Raw genomic sequence first — 18,757 nt, 5'->3', positions numbered from 1 at the left:
TACAGACGATAGCAAGCACTAGTATCGAGACTATATGGCAGGATTGTCGTTAAACAAGAAAAAATCAACATACTGGAAGGGTACCTGTTATCGTCTTCACAAGAGCCGCGTCTGTCAAGCGCGCCGCTGAACATTAGAGGCTGGGCTCTTGAGTTAAAGGAAAGACTCAGATTATCAGCTCTGCTGCAAGGTAATCGAGCACGCTAACCAAGCAAAAAGACAGAAAAAGAAAAAAAGAGCAAACGAGCACTTCCTGTTGTGCTTGCCGGGGCAAACGCAGGGACGCTCGGCGGGTGTTTTGAACTTTCCCTTTCTCCACAGCACCACTTGGCTTGGGCCATGACGCAGCGCCCGGCCGCTGCTGTATCTCCGATCGACCTTATCAGAGCCAAAGCGGAGTCTGTCTGGGGGGGCTGCCTCTAATTTAGTTGATTAAGCAGCTAGACAATAATACACAATTTTTGCACTGCATTCTTTGTCATTCCAGACCATAAGTTAGTTTCAGTGGCTGACTACACACGTGCCTTCATTAATAATTGGGTATGCTCAAGAGGATTTGCACGAAAGGGTCGAGATAAGCTAGTAAGATGCTAGAGTGGGTATCCTATAAACACAAATTTGCCGCGACTCGTGATGTGTCACGACGACTTTTGTGCTTCTCGAAGAAGACGCAAAACATCAGACGCAAGGTAGAGACTGCCAGCAATGACCAATGGGCCGCCGTTAGCTTCGTGACAGGCCCACTCGATTGCAGCAGAGACATCGCAGCCAAATGTCTGCACTAGGCCGGTCTCTGAGATAGACTGCGCACATGAAGCCACTTCCTCAGTATCAGCCGGTTTCACCCAGGGCATCCCGTCGACAGGACCAAATGCTGTCACTGCGACTTTGTCACCAGTCCGAATGATGTTTTGAAATAGAGAGGATAGATCTTTTCCCTTTGAAGCTGCGATAACCCAAGTAACACTGTCATGCTCTGTACGTAGCTTCCGATCCACATACTGCCCAAGCACTTCCGCCGATTGAGCGTTGTGCGCGCCGTCAAGTAAGACGGGCTCTTCCCGGCTCACCAAAGGGCCCAGTGTGATCTTCTGTAAGCGGCCTGGCCACACCACGCTCGACAATTGTGGAAGAAGCATATCGACGTTAATTTCCGGACGGAATCGATCCAGTGCCAGCTTAAGTGCAGACACTGCGCAAGACATGTTGGCTTGTTGATGAGGCTGCAAGTCGAGCGTCGCGAATAGGCGGCCAAGTAATGGTGGCTGGGTTTCTGGGCGGACAAAGTTCGATTCAATCCCCAGCTCCCTGATGCGTTTTTCCAGTGTTCTAGTTACTTCAATCGAGTTCGTGCCGTCCACCACACATGGCACTCCAACCTTCAATATGCCCGCTTTCTCGCGTGTAATCTGCTCGATGGTATCTCCGAGTAGGGACTGATGGTCAAGTCCGATTTTCGCAATAACAGACACTAAGACATCGCTCAAGATATTCGTTGCGTCTAACCGGCCGCCCATGCCAACTTCAACTACGCCGATATCGACTCGTTCATGGTTGAAGATCTCGAAGGCCGTTGCAGTCAAGAGCTCAAAATCGCTTGCACCGATGCCGAGGGTTTGGTCTCGAAGCTTGACTCTAGCTTCGATTTGTCGAAAAAGTGATTCTTGAACAACATCCTCGCCGATTGTGATGCAATCCCATCGGTCGATTAGATGGGGGGAGGTGAAGCGACCACAGCGCACTCCGCCGGCAGACAACAGGTGAGATAGGTAGGCACTGATGGAACCTTTGCCGTTAGTTCCAGCAATATGAATGGCCTTCCATGACAGCGGAGTCTGCTGGAGGAGGCGGGATATCCGACTTAAGCCGAGCTCTATCATCCCTCAATGCACACACTGATATATAGCTGAGGAGGTGTCAAGGCTCATGTCCAGCAAGCAAGGACAGAGGCAGTTGACATGGGGAAGGTGTAGTTATCAGTTGAACCCGTCCGGTGCTCTCAACGGGAAAGTCAGCAGCTGTCGGCAAGATAATCGGAAATCGGGAAAGTGCCCGATAAGAGTTCGATGCCTTAGGCGACAACTATGCAACCCCACCACATTAACCTGCAAAATGGTACAATATGTTGCAGTAGCAGCGCAGTATCACTTCGACCCTTACTTCAGTGCAGTAGTCATTTATCACCCGACACGTACTCCTAGTGAAGGGTTTTTGTACTTTACTGTTTGTTTGTCCTATCCAACATCTCCGGGCCGCGGTAAACCTCAGGTCTCCCTCCATGACAAGCGTAACTACGGAGTACATACACGCGAGTCCATAGTACTCAGTAGCACAATAGCCGCCGTACTGGAATATACGCGTGTGGCGATGGCGCCACACACAAGTTGTCCAGCCGCCGTTCCAACAACAAACCATTTAACAAAAAAAAAAAAAAAGGCACTGAACAACCCGAGGCGCTACGGCAGGCCTCAGGCGCCAATATCGTTGCCTCCGCTTTTTTCCTTTACGAGGAAAACCAAATCTCGCCGTTTCTCCATCGACATTCGTCTTGGTCGTTGCTCCCCGCAATCTCCGTGCTACTGTGCTTACTATTAGTCTTCTGCGTCAATCTCCCTTTGCTTCTGAATGTGATAGCTTTTCATCAATCTTCAATCGTTCTAAACGTGACTTTTTCTCCGATCCTTCTTCGCATTTACTGTAACCATGGGTATTCCGTGAGTATCTATCTCCCCAGTTGGCCGTCAATACTTGACGCGCACTGCTCCATTAGGCTAAAGCGCCCGGGACAATTGTCTTGACTGACTGGTAATGATATAGGATGTTCCGGGAGCCTTCCCCGACCGAAGACACGAGAAACCACGCTGCCAAAGATAGCTGCGCTGCCGCACGCTCTGCGATTCGTCGTCAGGTCAGCGTTCGCCGCCCTTCGCGCTATGGCTCTGTCCTGCGCAATGCAACTTTACGAACAATTTCCCCACGAACCCTGACAGAGGAGATTGAGCGCGAGCGGGAACGCGAGCGCGACTCGAATAACTTACAGCGCCATGGTCGCTCGCCTATCATCCCTCGGGCGCTGGCGTTAGCAGACGAGGTCGAACGCGCACGCGAGCGCGAGGCGAACGGCATACAGCGTCATGTTCGCTCGCCTCTTTCGAATGCTGCTGCCGCCGAAGATCCGTTCAACCTCACCAGTGGATTTCTAGACCCCCTACGAGCTCGGAACGCACGCCGCAATGAACAGCGGCGGCTCGATAACGCTCTTCAGCAGGGCCGCTCGGGTCAACAACGCCTGAGGATACCGCGCAATTCGATCATGTCCGACTTTCAGCGCCCCGCTTCTCCCGGTCTAGATACCAACAACAGGCAGGATCAGGATCACCCTCAATTCACGCCTCGCTTTGCCCCTGCAGTCGCATACCACGGGAGCGCTTCTCCACATGCGCGACGAGATGCTCTCCACCTGTCGCCCTTCCCCCTGCCTGATGGCCTGGGCCCAGATTTGTCTGCGACACTTGCTTTCCCTTCCTTGCGGCGTGTTGGTCAGCGGTCCATCAATGATGCCAGTCGTTCAAATCAGGACTCACTTATAGACGGTCTAGGCGATCGCCAAAGGAGCCTCAGCCCTGATGATGACCACGCCAACGATGCATGGGAAACACTTTTGACAACGATCACGCCTGACACAAATCTCCCAAGCGCTGATTCATCATTCAATTCAACATCAGCGCCCGAAACGAATGTTCCTGTCAACGGAGCAATGAGGAGCACCGCTGCCGGAATGCGGCCCGTTTCAAACTCAACGTACTCGGGTCCTGGCACAATGGAGATAGTTCTTGATCCATATCCAGAATACTTGAATCCATGTGACTTCCCGCCGAGTGCTACCGATTCCGAAAGCGACTCAGAATCTGAGACTTCGCATTCCCTGATTCGGCGCTACCGTGCTGTTCGTCAACTTGAGTCTTTGAGGCGAGCTGTGGACTTTCAAGGGGCCATGATACGCTCCCAGGGGACCGCAAGACGAGCACCCGAAGTTCAGTCAACTATGAGTAGCCAACCTCCGATACCCACTGTGTCGTTTGCCTTTTCCGATTCTTCTACCGACCAAGACTTGCATCAGGTTCAGGCCGTGCTGGACCGTCTCACAAGCCGGCAGGACCTTTCTGACGATTTTTGGGCGTCCGTTGGATTGTCTCGCACTTTCGGTCCGCGTGAAAATGACGAGCCAAACGAGGAGCCAAACGTCGCCGACACAATCGACGGACCGATTAGTCGTAGCTAAACAGCAGCCCCCTTCATTAGTATTTTCCCCATCTGTTTTATTTTGGTTGTGGAACTTTGATAGACGATATCTGTTATGCTTCACTCAAGATACCGGGCAACGCGCAGACTTCAATGGTTGAGTTTCTCTTTAGCGGGGATGATGTTTTGCTGGGCGTTAGCGGTGTGTTCTGATACTCTTCCATCAAGGGCGGCGGGCACCACCTGATACGGAAATAATCTTCTCCATACATACTTGTTTTGTTTTCTCTGTTCTGATAACTCAGATACCAGGTCCTATTGATGTACTCCCAATTGCTAAAAGTCCATGTATGTCCTAAGAAGATTTTATAACCATAATTATCAACAATTCGCCTGCTTAGAGAATCAGTACGCCGCCCTGAAGTTTCAGGCAAGCATCCTAGATTTTGATTCCTCCCTCTTTGAGATGCGTGTGATGATTGAATTATAACTACGACAGGACATGCTCTCAGGTAGATATAAACTAATAACCTTCACGGTACTCCATACGCGGTTGCTGCTCCCCTGTGACGTGACGTATCATTACTCCGGAGTAAAGGGGATAGTAGCGAGCCCCCACTCTGACGACAAGCCCCGCAGACTTATTTATCTCAATGAATCGCCGAGCTTCCACCGCTCACGCAGACCTTCATCATCCAGCTCGCTCTCGCATTATATTGTACAGCTACCAGAATCCCAATACAGTCACTTCGAGCCCCTAAGATCGCACTTGGGACCTCTACAGTACACTCCTTAAGACAATCTTAATCTGCGACCACACAATCCTCGGCGCAAACAAACAGTTCCAACCTTTGCATGGACGGGACCGCGGTTATCGGTGCATTGTCCCAATAATCCAATCTGGTCAGATTCTCGTGTGTGTTATCTCCTGGTCCACAGATTCTATTCCATCATGGAACAACAAGTCGATCGATTAGTCGACAAGATCTGGAGTGAGTGTTACACCCCCGGAATCCCTCCCCATGCGGACGAACAAGCGGTGTCTTTTTGTGTCCGACGAGCCCCAGAATCCTCCTCGGTAGCTAATGCCTCGAGCCACAGACAAATTTCAGTCCACACCGGATGATGCCCGACTATTGATCGCCGTCAGTGGGATTCCCGGGTCCGGCAAGACGGAGCTGGCTACGATGATGGCCAACCGCATCAATCAACGATACTCCGCGCAACATCCCGACTCACCGCTTATCGCAACCACCGTCCCGATGGACGGCTATCACCTCACACGCGCTCAGCTAGCCGCCATGCCTGATCCCGCATACGCGGCTGCCCGCCGTGGCGCCGCGTTCACCTTCGACGGGGAGAAATTCCTCAAGCTCGTGCAGGCGCTGCGGGAAGAGGTTACCCCCCAGACACGAAGTCTGTACGCTCCGAGCTTTGACCACGCGGTCAAGGATCCCGTGGATGACGACATCACTATCCCGGCCACCTGCCGGGTGATCTTCTTCGAGGGCAACTACCTCAGTCTGGATAAGGCGCCGTGGAGCACGGCGGCGGAACTGATGGATGAGCTTTGGTTTGTGGAGGTCGACTTCGAGGTCGCTCGGAGGAGGTTGATTCGACGACACGTCAAGGCGGGCATCGCGAAGGACGAAGCCGATGCAGATAAACGAGTAACGGAGAACGACTTGGTCAATGGGAAGGAGATCGTGGATTGCAGGATGGATTTGCAGGAAATCATTAATAGTGAATTTGACCCTGCGTGGGAGAGGTAGAGCAAGGGGTTTTTGAAGGGCATAGAACCATGATCACCGGATTGATTAGAGGCTTATGAACTGTCCTAATCTCATATGGTGATTTGCATCACTAGATGAAAGCTTCATATACATACTTTGCTTTTTCTCTGATGTTTGCGCCATCGCGGGGTGTTGATCTCCCGTTGTCTTTTCCGATAGACTAGCTACGAATGCATTCACTGATGATTTGGTTACTTGAGCTCTGCTAGGCCCCATGAAAGGATATATTGTGACCTAGAGCTTGCTCCATGCTTGCTTTTATTTCCAAAAAAGCTCGGCGTGATTAGCCATAGCACGTGCGAAACAGGGACGTATATTGTGCCCACTAGAAGAGGTTCGTCAAAGGGCTGTGCTTGAGCCTCATCGACAATACCGTAATGTCACTGTGTTCGGTTGATTCACAGGATAGTTTCGTAGCTCAGACCAGAGCAAATCGCGGATACAAGACATGTAACAGTTTGATTGGCCCATATAACCCGAAAACAAGTACAAAAAGAATTACCTTTGCTCTGAGACTATATATAGAGGGCTTTACAACAGGTTAATTATGACTCAGCAGGAGGCAGTTAGAGTTGCTGTGAGATATGTATGTGGCGACTACGTCGCGTCAACCGGACGTTTTCTCAATCAACTTTACATCATTTCACTATCGACTCTGAGCTCTCGAGCACTGGATTCAAGTCTCTATTGGGCAGAGGTTTCTCAAAGAACAGACTAAGCCAAGAGTGAGTCGGGGAATGGCAGCACAAAGGAGGGCCAAATGCGGGAGTATAGGTTCTGAACTTATACACGGAGGGTATACTCTATTCAAGATACTGAGCACTGTGACAATGCTACAGACTTTAGCTACTTACTCCGAGTCGACTCATCCTGTGCGCACGAAGTAACGAGGAAAGCTTGGACTATCCTCCCCCAACAGCATAGTGCCTAGCTTGCCTAACATTATGATAATCCTCACATGAAAGCCTAACTTCAAAGTCGCTACATAGCCGCAGACAAGTACAGCGGAACTTCCTTCCAGAGAAAGTGCATTGCCCGATTTGTCTTTACGGAGGTTTCACAGATATTTGCCTGCGGGCCTCAGCTTGAAAGAAGAGAATGCTGATACTGGTGCCCGAAAAGGTCTGACTTGAAGAGCGCGAATTCCTGTGTCAAAGTCATATGTAGTACTTCTAAGCATTGTCTTCGTTCTTAGCTAGTTACAATCTGTAAATGTTGTACACAAAGATGCCCATACTAGTTAGAGTAAAGAAGGGATACCGTGGCTCCGCGTACCTACAATTGCCGCGAACCCTCGATCCGCAGCTTAAGGGTATATTCACCTTTGCGGTCGTTCAGAAACCAAGCAACGTTTGTTAAGTGGCAATCATGATTCCTGATTAAAGCCGGCAATGGGTTCCTGGTGGTTAGCCTTACTTGTCCTAGTGGTTCCACTGCTGGCCTAAGCCCTTGCGGCAGCTAACCGTTTCAGTCTTAGTAATGTATGACCCCAGTTTTGTGGTTGATCAACGGGGACAATTCTGTAACTAGGAATGGGGGGTCGTTATTCCCTGTTGAACTTGGGGAATTCTTGACCTCTGAATTCCTCATTCTCGATGTCTTTGAGTCTCATCACCAGACACCTCAGCATCACTATCTGTCGCTTCTTCAGATCCCAACACACACTTTTTTTTTTATTTTGAATTTTGTCCCTGGAAACCACATCCTATCCACGTCTGCTTCCCTACTAAGCACGGCCTCCGTCTTCTTGAAGTATTGATAGACTGGTGAATAGTGTTACTCCAGTCACGCCGGAGATGTTGCTATTCAAGCCCGCTTTATGCGCTGTTTGCGCCTTTGTTTGGGCCTTCAGTAGCCTTGTCGCTGCTGTTCCAACCCGTGATTGTCTTCTGTTTGCTGTAGGGTAAGTGCGCCTAGTATGAGTAGTATCTCTGATAGTTATCGAGATTGCTGGGAAATCACGCTGGAGTACCTGCTGACAATTCAAATACAGTTCTCAGTCCATTCCGGACGACCTCCAGGCCATATGTGTCACCAATGGCAAACAAATCAAGGACAAAATCTCAAACCTCTGCGGTGACGATACCAAGGTGGCTATGCAGCAGTTCTCGGACATATGTGCCTCGGCTGGGTACAAAGGTGGTATGTTGGATGAGAAGTTGTCGCGCAGTCATATACTGGATCCTCTGACTCAGTGTAGTGAACGATATATTTACCATATCCGGTGTCTCATCATCAACTGCTGTTGCCAACCCCACAAGTACCGGTTATGGCATTGTCACCCCAACCGGCTCGTCTAGCATTACATTAGTGCCGAATTCGAGTCCAACTCCCAGCTCCAGTCCGAGCCCACCACCAAGTGCTCATCCCAGCGGGATAATTTCAGCCGGTTCGTCAGACCGTCAAGTTCCTGCTGCAGCATTCGCAGCTGTTGTTTTCTTTGGAGTCGCGGCGGCACTGTAGTCTTTCTCAGCTGCTGCTGCTAACCCCGGATTCATTGCTTCTAGTTCTCAACCTTGTTATTATACGTTTGAACCTAAGACCTTGTACCATACTTTACCGTAGACTTGATGTACCCTTACTCGATGGTGCAAACCAATTTTTTCGGTGTCCTAAAGGGGAATTCCAAGGAACCCGATGGATGGCGAGGGAGAGATCTTCTAAGCTAGCTTCCCAAAATCTTACCAAGCAGTGCGGCGGTCTAGCTTTGGTGGGTAAATTGATTAGATCGTTTGGTACAGTACGGAGTACAGTAGTTTATTGAAACGCGAAGCTGATTTGTAAGACCCAGTCGGCTCTTTCAAGTTAACGTGGCGTGAGAAACTCAACAACAACAACACGTGACTTTGGGGCGTCGCGCGTCTCCGGCAGCCGGAGCAAAAGGAACTGCTAGCGCCAATGCAAGGGCCGCCCATTTAGCTCAAACACGAAAATTCGCGTTGATTTCCACCAGCAACGCGTTTGCCCCGGCGACGTCAAATATCTACCACTCTCGCTGCCCCTCCTCCCTCTTTCTCTTTCTTCTCATCCTCCACAAGCTCCTGTCTTCAGGACCACTCTCTTCTGTCTTTTTTTCCTTTACGAAAATTGTCATCTTCACGCCTCTTGACATACGATTTACTGATCTTTTCTTTCTGTAATTCCACTTTTCTTCTTATACCCTTCCTGTCATAATCTTCGATTCTACGCATTCCCCCGCCATTCCCTGTCATTCAAAATGTTTGTCTACAAGAGAGGTGAGCATCAAGCCTTACACCGTCAATCCATAGCGTCATGGATCCCTAATCTACATTCACATCCGCTTCGAAACGTTCCTGTTGAAGCTCGTTGCCACCCGTGTTGCAAATTTTGCTAACGACACGTTGAACCGCAGACGGACGCAAAGAACGCGTGCAGTTCGACAAGATCACCGCTCGTGTGTCGAGGCTCTGTTATGGGCTCGATCCTGAGCATGTCGACGCTGCTGCTATCACCCAGAAGGTTATCTCTGGTGTCTACCAGGGTGTCACCACCGTCGAACTCGACAACCTGGTATGTGGAGATCACTAGGTGCTTGACGATCGAGTTCTGACTTTGCTTGCAGGCCGCCGAGACTGCCGCGTACATGACCGTCACACATCCCGATTACGCTATCCTCGCTGCTCGCATAGCAGTTTCCAACCTTCACAAGCAAACCAAGAAGCAGTTCTCGCTGGTCATCTCTGACCTCTACCACTATGTCAACCCCAAGAACAACACTCCCGCACCCATGATTTCCAAAGAGACGTACGAATTAGTCATGAAACACGCAGATGAGCTCAACTCGGCTATCGTTTATGACCGTGATTTCAACTACAACTTCTTCGGCTTCAAAACTCTTGAACGGTCATACCTTCTGCGCATCAATGGAAAGGTTGCAGAGCGCCCTCAGCACCTGTTGATGCGTGTGTCCGTCGGAATTCACGGCAACGACATCGAGAAGGCTATCGAGACCTACCACCTCATGTCTCAGAAGTTCTTCACGCACGCCTCCCCGACTCTGTTCAATGCTGGTACTCCCCAGCCTCAACTTGCCTCGTGCTTCCTCGTCGATATGAAGGAAGATAGCATTGATGGTATCTATGACACACTCAAGACCTGCGCCATGATCTCCAAGACTGCTGGTGGTATCGGTCTGAACGTCCACCGCATTCGTGCCACCGGCTCCTATATTGGTGGAACCAACGGTACTTCCAATGGCCTGGTTCCCATGCTGCGGGTCTTCAACAACACTGCCAGATACGTTGATCAGGGAGGTAACAAGCGCCCGGGTGCTTTTGCTATCTACCTGGAGCCCTGGCACTCGGATGTCTTCGAGTTTCTGGACCTCCGCAAGAACCATGGTAAGGAGGAAGTCAGAGCTCGTGACCTGTTCTATGCTTTGTGGACCCCCGATTTGTTCATGAAGCGTGTTGAGTCCAACGGCGACTGGACTCTGTTCTGTCCTAACGAGGCTCCTGGTCTGGCCGATGTCTACGGCGACGAGTTCGATGCTCTTTATGAAAAGTGAGTTTCCTGTTTTGAGTCTACTTGCTAGCCATTTCTAACAGGATTATAGGTATGAGAAGGAAGGTCGCGGCCGCAAGACCATCAAGGCGCAGAAGCTCTGGTATGCTATCCTGGAAGCTCAGACCGAGACTGGCAACCCCTTCATGCTTTACAAGGATGCATGCAACAAGAAGAGCAACCAGAAGAACTTGGGAACCATCCGCAGCTCCAACCTTTGCACCGAGATCATCGAATACAGCGCTCCCGATGAGGTTGCTGTCTGTAACCTGGCTTCTCTTGCCCTCCCTACTTTCGTTGATGCCGCTCGCGGCGAATACGACTTCGGCAAGCTTCATGAAGTCGTGCAGGTCTTGGTCCGTAACTTGAACAAGATCATTGACATCAACTACTACCCTGTTCCTGAGGCCAAGAAGAGCAACTTCCGCCACCGTCCCATCGCTCTTGGTGTCAACGGTCTGGCCGATGCTTTCCTCGCTTTGCGTCTGCCTTTTGACTCGGCTGAGGCTAGACAGCTCAACATTCAGATCTTTGAAACCATCTACCACGGTGCTCTGACCGCCTCCTCTGAGTTGGCTAAGCAGCACGGTCCCTACGAGACTTACGAGGGCTCTCCCGTCTCTCAGGGTATCCTCCAGTACGACATGTGGGACCGCACTCCCACTGATCTGTGGGACTGGGACGCTCTCAAGGCCAAGATTGCGCAGACTGGTGTTCGCAACAGTTTGCTGGTTGCCCCCATGCCTACTGCTAGCACCAGTCAGATCCTGGGCTTCAACGAGTGCTTCGAGCCCTACACCTCGAACATCTACTCTCGTCGTGTCCTGGCGGGTGAGTTCCAGGTGGTCAACCCTTGGCTGCTCAAGGACTTGGTTGATCTCGGTCTGTGGTCCGACAACATGAAGAACCGCATCATCGCCGACGGCGGCTCCGTCCAGAATATCCCCAACATTCCCGCCGATATCAAGGCTCTCTACAAGACTGTTTGGGAGATCTCTCAGCGCAACATCCTGCAGATGGCTGCTGACCGTGGTGCCTTCATTGACCAATCCCAATCCCTCAACATCCACTTGAAGGAGCCCACCATGGGCAAGATCACCAGCATGCACTTCGCTGGCTGGAAGATGGGTCTCAAGACTGGCATGTACTACCTGCGGACAATGGCGGCCTCGGCCCCCATCCAGTTCACGGTGGACCAGGAACAGCTCAAGGTTGAGGACACCAACGTTGCTCGTGCCAACTCCTCTTTCAAGAAGCGTGCCACCGGTGCTGCCTCCTCCACTTACTCTGCCGTGCCTCGCGGTCAGAGCCAGATCAATGGGCACAGCGAGGATGTCAACAACGGTGCTGACAGCCCCCGTGCTCTCGCTGCCGATGCCACTTCCCGTGGCAATGAGGGTGAGGCGGAGGGACCTCAGGAAGAGGATTCCGAGAAGACGAGCGAGGAGCGCGAGAATGATATCTACTCCCAAGCGGTGCTCCAGTGCAGCATCGAGAACAAGGAGGCTTGCATCATGTGCCAGGGTTAAGGAAGCAAACGATGAAGGTTATAATGCGGTCGGCGTCTTGCTTTGGGAAATTTGTGTGTACTTATATTACGGGTTTGATGGATATGGATTTTCTTTTCTGATTACCTGCTGAGCTTTCAAATGTATTTACGGGCTTTGTGATTTTCTTTTCTTGTTTGACATTGACATTGATGGCTTATGGCGATGATCTTGATATACATAGATAACAATTTACTTTCTTCTTTTCTGATGCTTACTTTCTAGGTACGGCGTTTTAATAATTTCGACGAGCTTCTCCATTATATCACTTGCTTGAAGTATGGGACAAAGAGACCAGCGTGAACCCGATCTCGGGTTAACTGAGTTTTAATCACAACTAGTCAGCACTTCCTGAACCCCTGTGGAACGAAGTTTCCCTCGAGATATTCCCTAGCAGAGACCCCGGAAACATATCGTTGCCCTGATTCTGGGTCTCGCCCTTGTGGCCCTGGTTACTACCGCTGCTGCTGCTGTTGATCTCCCCATCTCGCGTTCTTGATTCCGATCTCGCCGTTAGCTTGGAGATGCCCTCTAGCCAGCCGGCATCGCGCGCACGCGACGCCAATCCATGGAACTCGAAGAAATGGACTGGAAGCCATCCAGCCACCTGGCTTACCTCTCTTCATCCAATCGTCTCCTGGCCTCTCCACGCTTGTGGTTTTCGAGTACCATTGTCATCGCAGACGCCATGCTGAAGGGGTGGTGAGATGGGGAGAACGTTCTACCGTGGTTGGAGCGGGGATGACATATTCAACCTTGGACTGTGGGGGAGGACTTATGAACTTCGAATGGTACTTTCTCTCTTGGTTTAAGGAGGAGGTGTGTGGTTTATGTGTCAATTGGAAGAGGTCGGTAAGAGTATGTTTTGCATAGTTGCAGTAAGCTACAGCCGCGGCGAGCGTGGTAGTGAATGCGAGTAGCCCCGTAGTATGACAGATTATAGCTCAGCCTGAGTCTCCGCCTATATAATTCATATGTCTTGTAGTCTCCCCCCCCCCCCCTAGTCATGTTTCTGGCACAGGTAAGCCAGTGGAATATACAGCAACACGCATACTAGAACGTATTTGATCAAGTGATTGACCAGCAGGACGTAGAAGATCGAGGCCGACACCGGATAGTTGACCTGCGTACTTGTGCCCGTCGCCTTGTTCTGCCGGATCACCAGACGGCTGATCGATTTCCATCGGTCCTCGCCCACGGGGCCGTTGATTTGAAGGGCTTGCTGCTGCGTGAGGTTGTTCTCGATGATCCGCTCCGTGCTGCTGCTGCTGTTGCTGCTTCCCTCCGGCGGCCCCATCACCGCTGCCACCTCTTCACGGCTCAAGGGGATCTCGCGCTTAGCATCCGCCTCACCATCGGGGATCAACCTCCCAATCATCAACCCCCGACCATCCCCCAGCACCTCCCGAATGTGCCGGTCCACGCGATTGATGATCTCGGTGTTCGCGGCGAGGGTGTTGTCCGTCGTCCGCACCACCCCGACCCCGGCGACCTGAATCAACACGGTCAAGTCGGCTTTTGCGCGGTAGATCTGGTCCACGAGCGCCGACAGCGCCTTCTCGTCCCTGGAGCCCTGCGTCAGCTGGTGGAAGAACTGCCGCGCCGCGCTCCTGGGGTGGTTCTCCGCGGACAGGCTCCGCAGCAGATCGACCAGCTTCTGCACCAGCGCCTCCGTCCGCACCAGCTGCGCGGAGATCTCGGCGGTCTGCAGGTCGGGCTCGTCCGCGACCACTTGGATGATGCTCTGGGCGCTGCGCAGCTCCTCCTCGTACCCCGCGAGGAGGCTGGCGTGCTCCTTTTGGCGCGTGTAGGCGTCGTGCAGCTGGCCGATGAGGCTGATCGAGGCCTCGATCAGTGAGAGAACGGACACCGCCACGTCTAATCCGGACTTTAATTCGGGAGGGGCGGGGGCGGGGTTCCCCCATGATGGTTAGAGAGCGTTATCAGGTCTATCGATCTCGGGATTGCACATACCATGGTCGATAAATCACGGCGTGGTAGAGGCTTGCTTGATGCTGGAGATGCTGAAAGAGTGGGTGCTGCTTCGTAGTATAGAGACAAGCTGCCTCCTGTAGCGATTGCCCGAAACACCTGCTCATGCTCGGTGACAGGTACACGAAAGCACACGCTTTTTATACTACATGTATGGGCTATAGCATCGATGGAAATTGACATCCCAAGGCTGCGATGCCGTTCGTCGACTCTTCTTAGACGGAGCGCCAAAGGCTTACAGGGTTTGTTGATCCCGTAGGTCCAGTACAGCCGCGCGCGCACTACTTGCCGGAATCCGGCGAATGAATTACATTGTCGCTGGTCTATCACCATAACAGGTGCCTGGGTAGTATGCACTAAGCGACACTACTGAAGGTAGGGTGGGATGGCCCGGCGCTTCGGATCGCGACCAGACCCGGAGCGGCGGCGCCTAACGCTGGTATCCTGCCGCCTCGTCCTCCACCTCAACCACACCTCGGAATCATGTTTGTTCCTGAATGCTTAACTCGAACTATCTTCGGCTGGTGCAGCCAATGGGGATATGGGGAGTGCACTTTGTTACGTCCGAAGATGGACAGCATTAGGCCTGGAAAACGGGGGTTACATGACTTACTCCGCACCCGGCTTCGAGATCTGTGATTCAATCTGGAGCTCGCTGTCGTTCAACATGGGCGCCATTACTCGATAGAATCTCCAGCTTATGTGGCTGGTCATTCCACACCAGAGGCTGTCGAATAAACCCGTTCGAGTTGAGCTGTTTAGTAAGCTGGAACACACTTTCAATCGCGCCTCGAAATCATGAGACCAGTTCTTGGCCACAGACCGGAACATGCGATCTTCGAAAAGGTTCTGTCAGCGCGCTAACCTGCTGTTGAGAGAGTATGAATCACAAGGAGATGTGCGTAAGGGAAGGCATCTCCCGTGAGTTCCAAAACGTGTACCAGGAAATACAGAGGCGACCTCGAGCATGCACGCTGGGATTGTTGTACATCAACCATTTTCGAGGAGCCCTGCTTAGTTAGGACACCAATCCACATGGACCCAGAGAAACACGTCCTGTAGTCGACAGACCCCGAAAAAACGTCCGCTAGCGAAGCTGAACAAGTACCTCTACATCAACACTGCCACTTCCTGCGTTGGGGAAGAAACCCTCCATACGATCCCTCACCCGGTCCCAACGTTGGTATCATCCCGCAAGCGAGATCCTCACGGGGGGCCAACAGCCGTAATTAAACCACCCCGCTGAAATTGCTTGTCATGGAATGGGCCGGGCCGTGGTCCACGGAGGTGTTCGCTTCACACTGGAGGAGTGCGGAAATTGAGCGTGATGCTTGTGTAGCCCTTTTCCTCCAGTGATGGGTGAAACAATGCTGATGGCATCCAATGGGATGTTTGAATCATCCCGTCCCTCGGTTGGATGGATATCCCTGGTTGTCAGATGGAAACATAACTCATTTCGGACAGCAGCTCTGGTTTCATCAGCGCCCAAGCCAACGCGCGTTAAATCCCCGGTGCTGAGACAGCTGTTGGTCGTACGTGCGCAGGTACGGATTTGTGGCTGGCACCCGGGGTTCATGTCCGTTGTGTGACTATAGATGATAGAGCGCAGCAGCTGCTGAAAGGATAGCTTAAGGATTCAGCGGGTTTTCCCGCTTGGTGGTTGGCAGACCAGCCAACAGCTATAGCTCTGGTTCATGTGTTGGCACTAGGCTGTTCAGAAGCTCCTTCGAAGCTGTCCGAGTGGGGTGAGGGATCTCGAGATCGAAATGATGACAAGGAGCTTAGCTCTTTCCTGAAGACGAGACGGTCAGGTACCATCTAACCCAATCTCTGGAGGTTTGCTTAGGGGGGGTCGGTTGTAGCATGTTGTGGGGGCTAGTCGTTTGAGCTCCCGTTTGAGCGGTGTTGGATGGATGGATGATGGTGATGACGATGAAGGAGATGTACAGTGGCATACTGTACAGTACTTACTCACATAGCACAGAAGCGAGGTACCCCATACTTCTGCTGCAAACAGGGCTACGCTGGCGTACAGGGACAAAGAGACCTGACTTGATCCCAAGAACATCGCCCCGCCGTAAGCGAGGAGACCGCCCGCCGGGCAGATGGACAGACAGCCGGGGAATGCGGAAGAGGTTGACCATGCTGCAGATTCACCGTCTCCCGGGTCAAAGGAATTGTGCGGTGTGAATGACTACCGGGTGTGAATCGATAGAATATGCTCCGATGGGTGGGGAGGGAGGGAGGGAGGGAGTGAGGGGGCGCCTAGAATGCTCTGCAGATGCGATACATGTCATGGGCGGAGGCAGGCTTGATGTCACTGTGCAGGTTTCTGGATTGTTGATTCTCAATGGATCGGTAGGATCGGATAGATATGTACTGCACATTGTAGACAATGTAGAGTACTGAGCATGTACAGTAAGTAACTGCTCCATACTAAGAATGCAATGGTTGACTAAGGGTATTGACCGGTCGGGATCAGAGATCAATCAGGGATCAGGGTCTGGACCGAGCGCTGGGTGTTTGTGTGTGTGTCTGTTCAACCCGTTGACTCCATCAGCCCATGTGGCGTCTCAGAACTCCATTGCCAAGTTTCGTATTCCCACACACACACACACACTACCCACTGAACATGAAAGAATTAAAAGGATTCCTCTCTATGGATGATTACATCGACACTTTTCTTGTTCACCGGTCTAGATCGGCTGAATCTGGCAAGATTCAACAGGAATCTTGAACCGGCGACTGCATCCCCTCCAATCGGCCTTGCTGGAAGGCCCGACACAACAGAAAATTTTCGTAGTGGGGCAGAGACGAGGGCCAAAAAGCACTCACAGAAGAGGGGAAGATGCAGCCCTGGACAGATGAAATCATGAAAGCCCTCCGAGAAGAGGGGAAAGCATCCGCAATTGGACTCATCTGGCCGCCTTAGTGGTCGCGTTGCCCGCCCTCACTGGCTGCGCGCTGCGATGGAGTCCCTAAGACTCGGAGGGTCGCGGACACGTCGACACCGCACGGTCGACTCCTCCATAGGCTACGTTCCTGAGATGGTGAAATCTACCAGGATCCATCCATGGTGTTTTCGCCACCGAGTGGGAGGAGGAGGAGGAGGAGGAGGAGGAGGAGGAGAAAAAAAGTTTAGTTGTGAAAGACAGGATTGAAAGAGGTTGATCGAAGAGGGTGTCTCAAATGATACGTTCAGGGGAAGATGTGTCGGACGAATGTTTGTTCTTTTCTTTTCTTCGATGTTTTTTTATTTTATTTCATGTTTTTTTTTTTTTTTTTTCCCCTCCTTGAAGGCTTTTGACTGAGGCTCACCCAAATAATTTGTGCATGCCGTCCCGTCAGGCACCGTTTCTACTCCGTAGTCAATCGGATGTGGCTTGTGGCTGAGTGGGATTTATTGGTCTTGGACTCTTGGTAATGAGAAGGGAAAAGGGAGGGAACCATGAACTCAAGGGGGTGCCATCACAATAAAATGATCAAAATGGCCGATCGATGCCGCCCTGGGCCTCGGACGGGCCCTGGTCCTGGTGCCTGCAGAGAAGAAGAAAGAAGACGAAGAATACGGGCCAGGTACAAGCCACAGCACCGAAAAGTCAATGGAGACCTAACCAATGCGGCGACCAGTCAGCACACTTAGTCGCCCTCCAAACCCGCCTGGCTGAGACACCGGCGCCAATCGAGGGCCCGCCAATCAGTCGATCAGTCGGCATTCAGGAACGCGCTGAATGACTGTACAGTTCACGTCATTCTTCCTTTCTTCTCAAATGCAATGTCCAATACGAGGCGTGGCCAGTGGTAAAACACATGTTGATGAGGTGGCAGACGAGGAGTTATTGGTAGACGGGGGAAGAGGGGGAAGAGTGCCCAGTGAACAGTAGTAGGTCCCTGGGAGAGACGGTGAGGAGAAGTGGGTAAAGGCATGGAGGGTAAGACAGCGAGTACAATATTCCGGACTGTACTGTACCTACAGTCGAGTGGTAGGACAGTTCCTGAATCCTGAGGTACCGTTCAGGTTCCGCAGTTGCCAAAAGTGTGGTTTTGACTTTTGACTGGTTCCGTGCCTGACCAGTTGATCGGGGCGTTCACGAGCTGGGCTGCTGCAGTGGGTCTCCCTCCCTCCAGCCTGCGGGGGCCTGAACTCGGGCCAATCCTTTCGGTTGGTTTCTCTGCCAGGGACAACGCTTCTTATGGATGATTGGCACCACACTCTGGGCTCTCAGGGCTCCCTCAAAGGTGAACGAACTTACCTGCGGTGGGTTAGCTCCTTTTTTTTCCCTTCACTTTTTTTTTTTACTTTTCACTATAACAAGTACGTATAATATTCACTCTTATAATTTCAATTCAATAAATAAAATTGTTTTTTTTTTCCAAAAGAAAAAGTTTAAAGTAAAAAATCGTTTTATTGTAGCCGAACACTAGTGCACTAACACCAGTCGGATTTCCTTAGACGGTCCCGGCCCTGACTGTCAGTCCCTCCTCCGTCCCCCTCCATCCAGACTTTATAAAGGGCTGCCCCTCTCGGTCTCTCCTCTCCTTCATTTCTCGCTCCTCAACCAGCAGCGTCTGTCGTTCCTTCTTTCACACCCACACTCCCTTGGGTTCGCTTTGCTATCGTACTGCAGTGCAGTCAGTCAGTCAGTCCTTATCTTCGAA

The 18,757-nt window shown here is 51.6% G+C and overlaps 6 protein-coding genes across 6 annotated transcripts; 4 read left to right on the top strand and 2 right to left on the bottom strand.

Annotated features, from left to right (window-relative positions):
- Positions 1-506: 506 nt before the first annotated feature.
- Positions 507-1,986, bottom strand: BO95DRAFT_441726 (dihydrofolate synthase). Its single transcript, XM_025586244.1, has one exon. The coding sequence runs from the start codon at positions 1,878-1,880 to the stop codon at positions 639-641; it is 1,242 nt and encodes a 413-aa protein (XP_025443331.1). The 5' UTR covers positions 1,881-1,986; the 3' UTR covers positions 507-638.
- A 476-nt stretch (positions 1,987-2,462) lies between these two features.
- BO95DRAFT_472724 (uncharacterized protein) lies at positions 2,463-4,567 on the top strand. Its single transcript, XM_025589674.1, has 2 exons — positions 2,463-2,714; positions 2,818-4,567. The coding sequence occupies exons 1-2, from the start codon at positions 2,704-2,706 to the stop codon at positions 4,280-4,282; spliced, it is 1,476 nt and encodes a 491-aa protein (XP_025443330.1). The 5' UTR covers positions 2,463-2,703; the 3' UTR covers positions 4,283-4,567.
- Positions 4,568-4,914: 347 nt separating this feature from the next.
- On the top strand, positions 4,915-6,219 carry BO95DRAFT_441724 (kinase-related protein). Its single transcript, XM_025586243.1, has 2 exons — positions 4,915-5,234; positions 5,344-6,219. The coding sequence occupies exons 1-2, from the start codon at positions 5,195-5,197 to the stop codon at positions 6,012-6,014; spliced, it is 711 nt and encodes a 236-aa protein (XP_025443329.1). The 5' UTR covers positions 4,915-5,194; the 3' UTR covers positions 6,015-6,219.
- Positions 6,220-7,619: 1,400 nt separating this feature from the next.
- BO95DRAFT_481307 (putative GPI anchored cell wall protein) lies at positions 7,620-8,684 on the top strand. The gene is made up of 3 exons (XM_025590199.1): positions 7,620-7,938; positions 8,029-8,177; positions 8,236-8,684. The coding sequence occupies exons 1-3, from the start codon at positions 7,832-7,834 to the stop codon at positions 8,496-8,498; spliced, it is 519 nt and encodes a 172-aa protein (XP_025443328.1). The 5' UTR covers positions 7,620-7,831; the 3' UTR covers positions 8,499-8,684.
- A 455-nt stretch (positions 8,685-9,139) lies between these two features.
- On the top strand, positions 9,140-12,317 carry BO95DRAFT_441723 (ribonucleotide-diphosphate reductase subunit RNR1). Its single transcript, XM_025586242.1, has 2 exons — positions 9,140-10,559; positions 10,612-12,317. The coding sequence occupies exons 1-2, from the start codon at positions 9,640-9,642 to the stop codon at positions 12,086-12,088; spliced, it is 2,397 nt and encodes a 798-aa protein (XP_025443327.1). The 5' UTR covers positions 9,140-9,639; the 3' UTR covers positions 12,089-12,317.
- Positions 12,318-13,106: 789 nt separating this feature from the next.
- On the bottom strand, positions 13,107-14,083 carry BO95DRAFT_430843 (uncharacterized protein; the record flags this gene model as incomplete). Its single annotated transcript, XM_025584981.1, has 2 exons — positions 13,107-13,994; positions 14,081-14,083. 2 exons carry the CDS (start codon positions 14,081-14,083, stop codon positions 13,107-13,109), a joined length of 891 nt encoding a protein of 296 aa, XP_025443326.1.
- Positions 14,084-18,757: the final 4,674 nt, after the last annotated feature.

The sequence above is a fragment of the Aspergillus brunneoviolaceus genome, assembly GCF_003184695.1.
Source record: "Aspergillus brunneoviolaceus CBS 621.78 unplaced genomic scaffold BO95scaffold_25, whole genome shotgun sequence".
Taxonomy (NCBI): domain Eukaryota; kingdom Fungi; phylum Ascomycota; class Eurotiomycetes; order Eurotiales; family Aspergillaceae; genus Aspergillus; species Aspergillus brunneoviolaceus.
Note: the sequence above shows the minus strand (reverse complement) of the source record. Positions and strands in the feature narration are given on the sequence as shown.

Coding starts and splice junctions, on each gene's coding strand:
- BO95DRAFT_441726 (XM_025586244.1), bottom strand. CDS start 1,880: ATGATAGAGCTCGGCTTAAGTCGGATATCCCGCCTCCTCCAGCAGACT.
- BO95DRAFT_441724 (XM_025586243.1), top strand. CDS start 5,195: ATGGAACAACAAGTCGATCGATTAGTCGACAAGATCTGGA. Junction 5,235..5,343: donor ATTAGTCGACAAGATCTGGA/GTGAGTGTTACA, acceptor CTCGAGCCACAG/ACAAATTTCAGTCCACACCG.
- BO95DRAFT_481307 (XM_025590199.1), top strand. CDS start 7,832: ATGTTGCTATTCAAGCCCGCTTTATGCGCTGTTTGCGCCTTTGTTTGG. Junction 7,939..8,028: donor TGTCTTCTGTTTGCTGTAGG/GTAAGTGCGCCT, acceptor ATTCAAATACAG/TTCTCAGTCCATTCCGGACG. Junction 8,178..8,235: donor CTCGGCTGGGTACAAAGGTG/GTATGTTGGATG, acceptor GACTCAGTGTAG/TGAACGATATATTTACCATA.
- BO95DRAFT_441723 (XM_025586242.1), top strand. CDS start 9,640: ATGACCGTCACACATCCCGATTACGCTATCCTCGCTGCTCGCATAGCA. Junction 10,560..10,611: donor TTCGATGCTCTTTATGAAAA/GTGAGTTTCCTG, acceptor ACAGGATTATAG/GTATGAGAAGGAAGGTCGCG.